The 13,036-nt window shown below is 41.9% G+C and overlaps 1 protein-coding gene across 3 annotated transcripts in view; it reads left to right on the top strand.

Moving 5' to 3' along the window:
* Positions 1-13,036, top strand: part of RNGTT (RNA guanylyltransferase and 5'-phosphatase) — a 584,571-nt gene that overhangs the window by 47,555 nt on the left and 523,980 nt on the right. For all 3 annotated transcript variants that reach the window (XM_073675692.1, XM_073675691.1, XM_073675693.1), the window contains exon 6: positions 4,969-5,212. In XM_073675692.1, coding sequence (XP_073531793.1) covers positions 4,969-5,212 — 244 coding nt within the window. The remainder of the gene's footprint in view (positions 1-4,968; positions 5,213-13,036) is intronic.

The raw sequence follows: 13,036 nt of genomic DNA, 5'->3' as shown, positions 1-13,036 counted from the left end.
GCAATCAGCTAGTTATGTATCATCAGAAAGTGATCTATTGTTTATATCATGTTTTTATATGAAACATCGCTTTAATTCAGTGTTTACACTAGTCACTAGACCTGCTATTAGATTCAGATTTCCTGTTCTTTGCAACAGTCACTTGGGCATAAGCAGCAATAGACTGTCACTATTGATTTGTTAAGATTTTTTTCTGATGTGGCTAAAGGTCTTTGTGATAGAGAGGAAGCGAGCTTTAACCTTTACCTATTGTGAATGATGGATCCTGTGTTAGCTACTGTACAGAAAGATTTCATTGTCACTGGTCATTGTAGTCCTGTCTGTGATGATGATAATGAGACTGCTGAAAAGTGATATCTACAGACAGGAAAAATTAGTATAGTATCAGGCTTCGTAGCCAGTGCGAAGATTGCAAGATTTTTTTTTTTTTTTTTTTAAAGTCTAGTTAAGCCTGATTTAAACAATAGGTAATTTTCTGATGACACATTCACTTTAAATAACCCTTACTAACTTAGTTACTGCTGTGCTGTTATCCTTGTAGGAATCAGTATTATAAAGCATTGTTACAAATATCCCAATGTATATCTTATTCTGCTTTGAAGTGAAAATAACATTGAAATGAAACAGATGTGTGGGTTCCTCTAGCCCTTAATAGTAGACCCCTCTGGACGCTCTCTCTGTACATTTGGTACTATTGTCCCTCTACCCTCTCATCCCTTCACATTTTCTCTTAATACTATCCAATTACTTTTTCTGCTACTTGTGGTATGTTCACACATTATGTTTTTTCCGGCAGTTTTCCTGTGAAAACATGCAGCATTTTCTAGTACCAGCAAAGTGAATGAGATTTTTGAAATCTCATGCACATGCTGCTTATTTTTAACTTACAGATTTGATCCAAAGCTTTTTTTTTTTTTTAAATCAGCACATGTCAACTCTTTCAGAGATTTTTCCAGTGTTTTTCACCCATTAAGATGAATGGGAAATAAACACATGGACAAAAACGTGTTTTTTTTTTTTTTGTGTGTGTACGTGTAAAATTGACTGATTTTCATTACGGTTTTGACAGCGTCTTTTTTGGACACTCAGAAAAAAGACTATAATGAGTACATATTTTGTGATTTTCGTGGATAGAACATGGAGAAGAAAGGACCTTAAAGGGAATCTGTCAGCAGGTTTTTGCTATCTCATCTGAGAGCAGCGCAGTGTAGGCAAACAGAAGCTGAATCAAATGATGTATCACAGATCACTGGGTGCACCCGTCCTCACTCAGTCAGCTTTTAGATTTAGAATGAAGCAGAGCTGAGAAAGCTAACCCCGCCCACACCAGGCTCTCTGTACAAAGTCCATAGGTGCTTATCACAGGAGGGAGCGTTGCCGGTCTAGTGTAGTCCAGCAGTACTAATCTTAGTAATAAATCCTTCATAGTTAGTAAACAACAGCACACACTTTGACAACTGACACATCCCTGAATTCTGTGTTTCAGCCTCTACCGCCTGCTGTCTTCAGAATACATAGCAAAAACCGGCTGACAGATTCCCTTTAAAGTGCAAAGTAAATAGGTGTGAAATGTTAGCCCCTACATACTTTACTTGATGAAGACTCATGTTTATCTTCAGTCTTACCATTGCCAAAGAGATGTGAATGGAACTTTACCTTTTCTGCTACCTACTAGTACCTGCTGAGAAGTTGCTCTACAGGGAAACTATGATTGCTGTTCTTACATACATTACTCACAAAAAGATATAGTTCTGCTCATCGTTATTGGCACCCATATGTTCAAGTGCATAATGTGGAATATTTCCTTAAAAAAATTAATCAAGTAAAAGTTGTTTTGCATAAAGCACTCGTATTAAATACAAAAGAGCAAATGATAAAAAATAATTTAAAGCAAAAAACAATGGGAGGGAAAAATAGAAATACCTAAATCATGCTGTGTCACTGGTATTGACACCCTTTACATTAATTTAGTATAGAAACACATTTTTGCTCGCCTGTGATAAATCACAAAAGAGATTCCCCTGTGATTAATTGTTGACGCCCATGGGACATGAATTAGCCAATGAATGATGGTAGGTTGGTAGGCTCTGTTCCTTTGTCACGATGGTGATGACAAACGAGCTGTCTGAGGACATCAGAACTGCTATTACTAGCAAACACAAGACTTCCAAAGAGTATAAGGCCATCTCCAAAGACCTTGGTATCCCAGTTTCTACAATGCGCAATGTTATTATGAAGTTTGCAAAGCATGGAACCTTCAAGAACCTCCCTGGACTTGGGGGGGGGGGGGGGGAGAATTTGCAAGAGATGTCTTCAAAGGTTGGTGCGAATGGTGGAAAAAACACCACGTCAAAGACCTAAAGGCCAACCTGGAACAGTCTGGGATCATGGTTTCAACAAGTACCATATGCCGCACACTAAACCAAGTAGAGCTTTATGGGCGAAGGCCGAGGAAGAAACCATTACTGAAGAAAAGACATAAAAAGGAACGACTGATCTTTGCCAAAGAGTACCTTGACAATCCACAATCCTTCTGGGAAATAGGAAAATGTTTTGTGGACAGAAGGCACACATCCAAAAGTACACAGGAATGGTTGAAAAATAAAAAATGGACTGTTTTAAAATGGCCAACAATCAGTCCTGACCTCCATCCCATTGAAAATCTTTGGGGTGAGCTGAAATCTGCCATTGGGAAAAAGAACAGTGTAAACATTGAAGAGTTTGAACAAACTGCAAAGGAAGAATGGGAGAAGATTCCAGCTGAGCAGTGCAAGAAGCTTATAGATGGCTGCAAAAACGTTTAGAGGCTGTCATCAATGCCAAAGGGTGTGCAACCAAGTATTAATTAGGGGTGCCTTTATTGCTGCACATGCTGTTTATTCAGTTTTTTCTTTCAAATTGCAACATGCAAGTTGAAAAACGAATGTTTTATTGTTGTATTACTTTGGACCACTAATAAAATCCTGAGGATATAACTTTGGTACATTTCCATTTAATTTTGAAGATATTGTACAGTCTCTGAAAAAAATGAAGGGGTGCCAATAATGGTGAGCAGCAGTGTATTTGGCTTTCGGGTGAAATTTATGGAAAACGTAAAAAGTTCACACTACAGTGATATTTTATCATGAAATTAAGGCATTTAAGTACAAGCATGCAATGGTGATTTCCTTATCTCAAAAATTTTATTGAAACAAAAGCCAACAACAGTGGTATACCCCCCAAAATTCATCAGTGTCTCAATAACTTGCCATGTGGCCCTGAGCATCAAATACTGCTTGACAATGACATCTCATGCTGTTTCACAAGTCGAGTTATTGTCTGCTGAGTCATGGCATCCCATTCTTTTTGAAGGGCGGCTCTCAGGTCATTGAGGTTGTGGGGTACAGAGTTACGAGCCTCTACACGGCGACTCAGCTAATCCTATGGGTTTTCTATGAGATTCGGGTCTGGAAAAAGTGCAAGGCACATTATTTGAGGTACCCCAGTCTCCAGTAGCCGTTCCCTAATGATGCGACATCGATGAGCTGGACAACTGTCGTCCATATTAAAGTAGTAGGGGCTTGTCACTGTACCATTCACAAAGTGTAGGGCAGTTCTGTATTGACTAGACACACCTGCCCACACTGTAACACCACCACCACCACCACCACAGGCCTGTCTGGTGACAACAGTGGCTGATGAATAGCACTCTCCTTTAACGTCTCCAACATCGTTGGCGGCCATCATTTCAGCACAGCATGAAACGACTTCCAGCAGTGAACAGCACTGAGGCCCACTGGTCCCTCATCCAACGTTGATGCTCCCTGGCCATTGTTTCTGTTCAGCGTGAATCCTTGCAGGTCATCTAGCACACAGACCACGCTTATGTAAACCATTTTGAATGGTCTGACGTGACAATTAGGTGCCTCTCACCTCCTTTAAATGTGCCTGGAGTTGTGTTGCATTTGTCATCCGGTTCCGAAGGGCATTGTTCACATTGAAGCGGTCATCCGTGTGGGATGTAGCCAAAGGACATCCACTTCTATGCCTTTCTGTGACTCTTCCACTCTCTCTGTATGCTTGTTGCGACCTGCTGATGACACTCTCTATTATCAGTGGCCACTTCCATCTGAGAACATCCTGCTTGAAGCCTCACAATAGCCGAGGTACTGTTGATCAGTTGTTAGGTGTCATCTTGCTTTCATGATGTCAAAATGTAAACCGCATTATGTGGAGGACTGCTTAAATAACCATTCTAATTGAACCCCGAAATTTTATTGGGCAATTCATTGATCAACCAACCACCTGTTGTGAATTTTGCCGTTCAGTTCCTTGTTAGAGAAAAGCAAGCTGTACAAAAACTATTTAAACATTGAACAGTTGGACATGTGTGTTCAAAAGTTTAGAGATGGTCACATGAAGTTCACCAGGAAAGGTTAGAGTGCATTTTAGGATCATCTTGAAATTTCACCCGAAATCCAAATATCCCTAACTTTTTGTGAGTAGTGTATATCTGATCATGTTACATTGCAATGTAATTTCATTACCACCTTCTCCCGTCTCCATTACCTTGCCCCCTGATGAGTTCAGCATTTACTTATTGTCCTAAAATTAAAAAAAAAAAAGGAAAAAAGACCCCCACTTGCCTTTTTTCTGAGCTAAACCCAATGAACTTCTTGGTTCCTGATCTTATATGCTACATTATGAGGTGTACAGGTTTGCTCTACTGTTATGAATACAGCAGACTAGAAGTTCACTGTATTATTTCATCTCTCCAATTTGCCTAATGGCATCTATTTTTGTGAAAAAATTCTTCTGACCTCGTCTGTATGTCATTTCTGAACATCCAGTTATTGTATTTAATTTCTTTATAATGTTTCCATGTTATCTTTATGGCTTATTTCTATTGAGCTCTTGTATCTATTTTGCTGTTTGTGATTCTAGAGCATGCATTTAGAACTTTGCATCTTTTGTGTTTTTTCCTATAAGCATCGAGGCTGCGGTAGCTACTTTTGCTCATACAAGGCCACCGGGTATCTACAAAGCTGATTACATAAGGGAGCTTTTTCAACGCTATGGAGATGTAGAAGATGCGCCCCCTCCTCCTGAACTCCCAGAATGGTGTTTTGAGGATGATGATGTGGATGATGAGGGGAATGGTATTGGTCAAGAGGCAGAGCCAGGGTCCTCAGGAACTACTTTACACAGGAAGAAAAAAGAGAGATTAAAACTCGTAAGTTACTTATTTCTTTCTATTTATTCCTATAATCTGTTTATCAAATTTTTATGTGTCTCTCATTTATAAAATAAGTAATATGCTGCATTGTAGGGTAGCCATACACCTTGAGATGTCCTCTCAATAATGGTGATATTTATGGCATTAGTGAGGTATTTCTCATCACAATTGCTGTCTCATTAGTATAGCATAAACCAGCATTGCTCTCTGGATGTTATTGGGACCTTCTCATCACATTTTCCCTGTAAAAGTCATTGCCGCAACGGTCTCCAGCTTTTTAATGCATTTTTAACGAGTGATATCGGCAGGCTCGTTTCATGGTCAAATGTGTATGGGGGTCTCCCAAGTCTTCACCCTACAGATGATATTAGGGGAGATCAGATTCCAGTGTGTCTAATTTCAGACTGCACTCGCTCTGCCTGTGTATTGATGAGTTGCTGATGAGGAAACCTCAATAGTAGAAAAGATTGCCCGCAGCACTCATCTTGTAGAAGTATGGATTCTGCTGATATTTACCCATAACGTGACTCGTCTTCCCAAATCCCAAAAAGCTCACTTGGAATGGAAACATATACAAGTAAAACATAGTAGCCAGCAATCCAGGCGTGGGTGATACATAAAAGACTTTTTATTCCGCCACATAGGATGCAACGTTTCAACCTAATGCAGGTCTCTTTCAAGCATACAAAAGGGTGCAAACGACAGGTATAAATAGCATAAATAATCAAGAGAACACCAATCAGGACTCTAGTTTCTGTCCAAACCTCCACCCATCGTACTCCTCAAAAATACATACATAATATATAATCAGATAGTGCATAGCATAGAATAGATCATTATATCAATATATGTATTGTGCAATATTTTACTATTCAATATTGCACAGACACAGATCACAAAGCCAAAACATCTGGAAGTGGGCTGTGTCCTGGCTCTCCAATGGTGTATAAGCATCCTTGTTGTCCAAGTGACAATATATACAATTAAAGGACTGCTGTGTGCCGTAGCCCAATGCGCATGCCCGAGTACCGTCCAATCCTGGACTAGGCCCAACCAACCAACCAGGACTAACCAAGATCACATGGTCTCGACTCTGCAATAAATCAACTGCATTTCAAAATCATAGGAACCGCAAAATCACGGCGATCTGTCACCATAGAGATGGCGGCCACATGACAGCGCCGCATTATTAAACCTCAAATAAGAAAAAATTCTAATAATAAAGCCACCACGCTGGGAAAGGGAGAAAAAAACAAATGGGGAGGAAAAGAGAGGAAAAAAAATAAACAGAGAGAGGGGAGACAATGAGGGGAATAAAGAGGGAAAAGCACCATAAATAAATGAGCCATTCTGATCCGCTTCCCAATACTATTTTCCACTCACCCCCTCGCTCTATTGTGCAATAAATAGGTGATCTAAAAATGTAAAACAAAAAGTAAATATTAAAACAAACCAATGTATGAGGCTAGCAGGATATGAACAATTCCGTATCATAGACACCCAAAAATATTATATTCAATGTTGAGCTCTTTCGGCAATAAACAATCCAACTTGTATAGCCAATGTAGTTTGTTTTTCTTCAACTTTCTTAATCTATCACCCACCTCTATTCTGAATAGGTACATTATCTATCACCCTAAATCTAAGTTAATCTTCAGAGTGTCTATTCTCTATAAAATGTTTCGGTATTGGTAGGTCAACAAGACTCGTCCTAATCGTACTCTTATGTTTATTAATACATACCCGTAATTCCATAGTAGTCTCACCCACATAGAATAATCGACATGGGAAAGATATTGGATTACAAAACTCAATGAACGTGACTATCTATCCTTAGTAATGTACCTCTTACCACTCACTTTTCAACATATTGCCACATCATGCGCATCCTAAGATTGGAAATTATCCATCCAACCAATATCTGACTCAGCCAGCCTATCCTTCAAATTGGTGCCCTGCCTATATGATGAGAGCGGTGGGAACTTAAAGTCATCAACTGTGGGCTGTCCCTAGATAAGAGGCATTGGCCACATAAGAATACAAGCCACCTGTCCACTAAAGGAGCAGTAAATAGAGATAAAAGGAAGCCTCGCTGTTTTCGGAGTTTGGCATCTACCCATAAAAAGATCCTCCTGTTTAAGCCTTAGCATTAAATTTAGACACCTCAGTTATTGGATATCCCCTTAAAATTAATTTATTCCACATCCCCTCCTGCCCTTATCTATTTTCAATTCATTAGACACTACCCACCTCACTTTAATTAGTCATTAGCTCATAGTCCTCATTTCAAATGATGGTATGAGCATTTTTTCTCATTCATTGGATGATTGGCAGCCTGTTTACATTGCAAGGTAATTGTGAAATCAGCGTTTTTAGCAACGCTCGTTCACTATCATCTTGCAGTGTAAATGCACTTTAACAGTTTAGTTCACTTTGATTCCTTATCAGACATAATCAACTTTCATCTTGTTGACACATTAGGGCAAGTCCACATCTGTGCAATTCACTGCCCATCCACATCAGATATTTACATGCTGCAAATAAAATCTACACAACAGGTCGCTTTCCTATGGAAACACTCTACAAAATGTGGATGAGGTTAGTTTAAATTTCTTTTAAAGCTCATCCACATGGCTGCTACTTAAGTATGCTGCTGTTTTTTTTTTTTTTGCACAAATCTACATGAAAATTCCCCAACCTATTTTCTGACAATTTTTCAGATTAAAGAGGTTGTGTTTTGTAAGTTGTACAGTGTGCAACTTCTTTAGTAAAGATTCTGTCACTTTGGAATAAGCAGTTGTTGCTCTGGCGTTATTCCTCAGTTTATGACGTTTCTGCCTTGCTTATCTCATTTGAGATCAGTGACATAGAGAGCTGCAATACATTCAGATTTTTCTTAGAACCAATAATCTTCAGTAGTTTTAATAGCTGTCAACATGAGTTTAATGATGTTCACAGGGATGATGCCTGTGGGCTTACATGCTTCTGCATCATTCCTTTCATTCTTCCATTACTTAAATGTCACCCTATGTTATTATATAATCCCAAGACTTGCATTTGATCTTAGCAAAGCGAAAACATAATGTTAATTGTGTTTTCTATAATATGAAATGGACCCTCTAAGTAATGGATGTTTGCTTCCCTTCAAGTTTTTTCCCTGTGGCATTGTGTCCTTAAGGTGTCAGGGAAACAGATGGCTACTCGACATGGGATGGGTTATCCACTGGGATTCCTCTGATGCTTGCACTGAGACTGCAGTAAATCTGTACTTTGTTCTGTTGTAGCTTTTATAGACCATCTGTATCTCTCTTCTGAAGTGCTGTGCATTAACAAGTTGTTTGCCAGGGAGCTAGGATCTAGTTGAAGTAGTCTGCGTTGAGGTGGGGGTGAGATTAAGTTTGCAAAATACAAATCCCCGGGCTTTATAAAGGAACACTAATGTTAGGGGAAAGAGAGAATATATAAAATTATATATATACACACACACACACACACACACACACACACACACACACACACACACACACACACACACTACAGACCAAAAGCTTGTACAGTTTTCATAGTCATGAAAATGCAGAAAAATCTTTAAATGAGGTGTGTCCAAACTTTTGGTCTGTACTGTGTGTATATATAATATATATATATAACGGGTCTGGGAGGCGGAACCTCTGAGCTACTATACAAGGGGGCGGTCCTTGTAAGGGAGCGGGTGGCGACCAGGGAAGACGGGCAGGCAGTCACAGCAGGTGACCCGGACAGTCTCTGGGTGAACGGACAGGAGGTCACGGCAAGTGACCGGGGCAGTCTCTGGATGAAAGGGCAGGAGGTCACGGCAAGTGACCGGGGAAGTCTCTGGATGAATGGGTTGGTACGACCTGTGACGGCTGAGCCTCCAGGTAGGCTAGCAGGCAGATGGTAGACGTGAGCTCCCAGGTGAGCAGGCGAGAGTCACTGGATAAGCGGGTGGTCACAGCATGTGACGACGGAGCCTCCAGGTAGACTAGCAGACAGGCAGCAGATGAGCGCTCCCAGGTGAGCGGGCAGGAGTCTCTGGACAGGCGGGTGGTCACAGCACGTGACGGCGGAGCCTCCAGGTAGGCTAGCAGGCAGGTAGCAGATGTGCGCTCCCAGGTGAGCGGGCAAGCTGGTCCATAGACAGACTGACAGGAGTTGGAGGGCAGACCGTCGGACCTCAGGCTCGCAGGCAGGTAGCAGAAGTGCGCTCCCAGGTGAGCGGGCAAGCTGGTCCTTAGACAGACTGACAGGAGTCGGTAGGCAGACCGTCGGACCTCAGGCTAGCAGGCAGGTAAGCGGAATATTTGGCAGGAATCAGACAGCAAACTGGCAGGAATCTGGCAGGTAACTGGCAACGGGACCTGAGGGCTGAAGCAGAGTAGTGAACAGTGCAACAACATTGCTCGGGCACCTCCATTTTGGAGGAGGTGCCTTATATATGGTGAAGTCCTCCGGCCATTGGCCGGGGACTCCTTAGGACGGCGGGCGCGGCCCCTTTAAGAGGGAGGGAGCGCGCGCTGCCAGCAGAGCGGGAGGAGGACGCCGGGCTCGGAGCAGAGGGGTGAGGGGAACCGCGTCCGTGCCTAGCAGAGGGCAGGGACGCCGGCGCTACAGTGTATATGTATGTATGTATGTGTGTATATATATATATATATACAGTTATATGAAAAAGTTTGGGCACCCCTATTAATCTTAAGCTTAATGTTTTATAAAAATTGGTGTTTTTGCAACAGCTATTTCAGTTTGATATATGTAATAACTGTTGGACACAGTAATGTTTCTGCCTTGAAATGAGGTTTATTGTACTAACAGAAAATGTGCAATCTGCATTCAAACAAAATTTGACAGGTGCATAAGTATGGGCACCCTTATCATTTTCTTGTTTTAAATACTCCTTCCTACTTTTTACTGACTTACTAAAGCACTTTTTTTGTTTTTGTAACCTCATTGAGCTTTGAACTTCATAGCTAGGTGTATGCAATCATGAGAAAAGCTACTTAAAGTGGCCACTTGCAAGTTGTTCTCCTGTTTGAATCTCCTCTGAAGAGTGGCATCATGGGCTCCTCAAAACAACTGTCAAATGATCTGAAAACAAAGATTATTTAACATAGTTGTTCAGGGGAAGGATACAAAAAGCTGTCTCAGAGATTTAACCTGTCAGTTTTCACTGTGAGGAACATAGTAAGGAAATGGAAGAACACAGGGACAGTTCTTGTTAAGGCCAGAAGTGGCAGGCCAAGAAAAACATCAGAAAGGCAGAGAAGAAGAATGGTGAGATCAGTCAAGGACAATCCTCAGACCACCTCCAGAGAGCTGCAGCATCAACTTGCTGCAGATGGTGTCACTGTGCATCGGTCAACTATACAACGCACTTTGCACAAGGAGAAGCTGTATGGGAGAGTGATGTGAAAGAAGCCGTTTCTGCAAGCACGCCACAAACAGAGTCGGCTGAGGTATGCAAAAGCACATTTGGAGAAGCCAATTTCTTTTTGGAAGAAGGTCCTGTGGACTAATGAAACCAAGATTGAGTTGTTTGGTCATACAAAAAGGCGTTATGCATGGCGGCAAAAAAACACAGCATTCCAAGAAAAACACTTGCTACCCACAGTAAAATTTGGCGGAGGTTCCATCATGCTTTGGGGCTGTGTGGCCAATGCCGGCATCGGGAATCTTGTTAAAGTTGAGGGACGCATGGATTCCACTCAGTATCAGCAGATTCTTGACAATAATGTTCAAGAATCAGTGATAAAGTTGAAGTTACGCAGAGGATGGATCTTTCAGCAAGACAATGATCCAAAACACCGCTCCAAATCTACTCAGGCATTCATGCAGAGGAACAATTACAATGTTCTGGAATGGCCATCCCAGTCCCCAGACCTGAATATCATTGAATATCTGTGGGATCATTTGAAGAGGGCTGTCCATGCTCGGCGACCATCAAACTTATCTGAACTGGAACTGTTTTGTAAAGAGGAATGGTCAAAAATACCTTCATCCAGGAACTCATTAAAAGCTACAGGAAGCGACTAGAGGCTGTTATTTTTGCAAAAGGAGGATCTACTAAATATTAATGTCACTTTTCTGGTGAGGTGCCCATACTTATGCACCTGTCAAATTTTGTTTGAATGCAGATTGCACATTTTCTGTTAGTACAATAAACCTCATTTCAAGGCAGAAACATTACTGTGTCCAACAGTTATTACATATATCAAACTGAAATAGCTGTTGCAAAAACACCAATTTTTATAAAACAATAAGCTTAAGATTAATAGGGGTGCCCAAACTTTTTCATATAACTGTGTATATATATATGTATGTATATATGTATGTGTATGTGTGTGTGTGTATGTGTATATATATATATATATATATATATATATATATATATATATATATATATATATGCACACTGCTCAAAAAAAAATAAAGGGAACACTTAAACAGCAGAATATAGCTCCAAGTAAATCAAACTATCCACTTAGGAAGCAACACTGATTGACAATAAATTTCACATGCTATTGTGCAAATGAAATAGACAATAGATGAGAATTATTGGCAATTATCAAGACACACTCAATAAAGGAGTGGCTCTGCAGGTGGGGACCACAGACCACATCTCCGTACCAATGCTTTCTGGCTGATGTTTTGGTCACTTTTGAATGTTGGTTGTGCTTTAACACTCGTGGTAGCATGAGACGGACTCTACAACCCACAGAAGTTGCTCAGGAAGTGCAGCTCATCCAGGATGGCACATCAATGCGAGCTGTGGCAAGAAGGTTTGCTGTGTCTGTCAGTGTAGTGTCCAGAGGCTGGAGGCGCTACCAGGAGATAGGCCAGTACACCAGGAGACGTGGAGGGGGCCGTAGGAGGGCAACAACCCAGCAGCAGGACCTCTACCTCTGCCTTTGTGCAAGGAGGAACAGGAGGAGCACTGCCAGAACCCTGCAAAATGACCTCCTGCAGGCCACAAATGTGCATGTGTCTGCTCAAACGGTTAGAAACCGACTCCATGAGGTTGGTATGAGGGCCCGACGTCCACAGATGGGGGTTGTACTCACAGCCCAACACCGTGCAGGACGCTTGGCATTTGCCACAGAACACCAGGATTGGCAAAGTCGCCACTGGCGCCTGGTGCTCTTCACAGATGAAAGCTGGTTCACACTGAGCACATATGACAGACGTGACAGAGTCTGGAGACGCCGTGGAGAGCGATCTGCTGCCTGTAACATCCTTCAGCATGACCGGTTTGGCAGTGGGTCAGTAATGGTGTGGCGTGGCATTTCTTTGGAGGGCCGCACAGCCCTCCATGTGCTCGCCAGAGGTAGCCTGACTGCCATTAGGTACTGAGATGAGATCCTCAGACCCCTTGTGAGACCATATGCTGGTGCGGTTGGCCCTGGGTTCCTCCTAATGCAGGACAATGCCAGACCTCATGTGGCTGGAGTGTGTCAGCAGTTCCTGCAAAATGAAGACATTGAAGCTATGGACTGGCCTGCCCGTTCCCCAGACCTGAATCCGATTGAGCACATCTGGGACATCATGTCTTGCTCCATCCACCAACGTTGCACCACAGACTGTCCAGGAGTTGGCGGATGCTTTAGTCCAGGTCTGAGAGGAGATCCCACAGGAGACCATCCGCAACCTCATCAGGAGCATGCACAGGTGTTGTTGGAGAGGTCATACAGGCACGTGGAGGCCACACACAATACTGAGCCTCATTTTGACTTGTTTTAAGGACATTACATCAAAGTTGGATCAGCCTGTAGTGTGTTTTTCCACTTTAATTTTGAGGGTGACTCCAAA

The sequence above is a fragment of the Phyllobates terribilis genome, unplaced genomic scaffold, assembly GCF_046119375.1.
Source record: "Phyllobates terribilis strain yellow unplaced genomic scaffold, ASM4611937v1 Scaffold_3__8_contigs__length_932513732, whole genome shotgun sequence".
Classification (NCBI taxonomy): Eukaryota; Metazoa; Chordata; class Amphibia; order Anura; family Dendrobatidae; genus Phyllobates; species Phyllobates terribilis.
The sequence above is the reverse complement of the archived record's forward strand: the minus strand, read 5'-3'. Positions and strand labels throughout refer to the sequence as shown.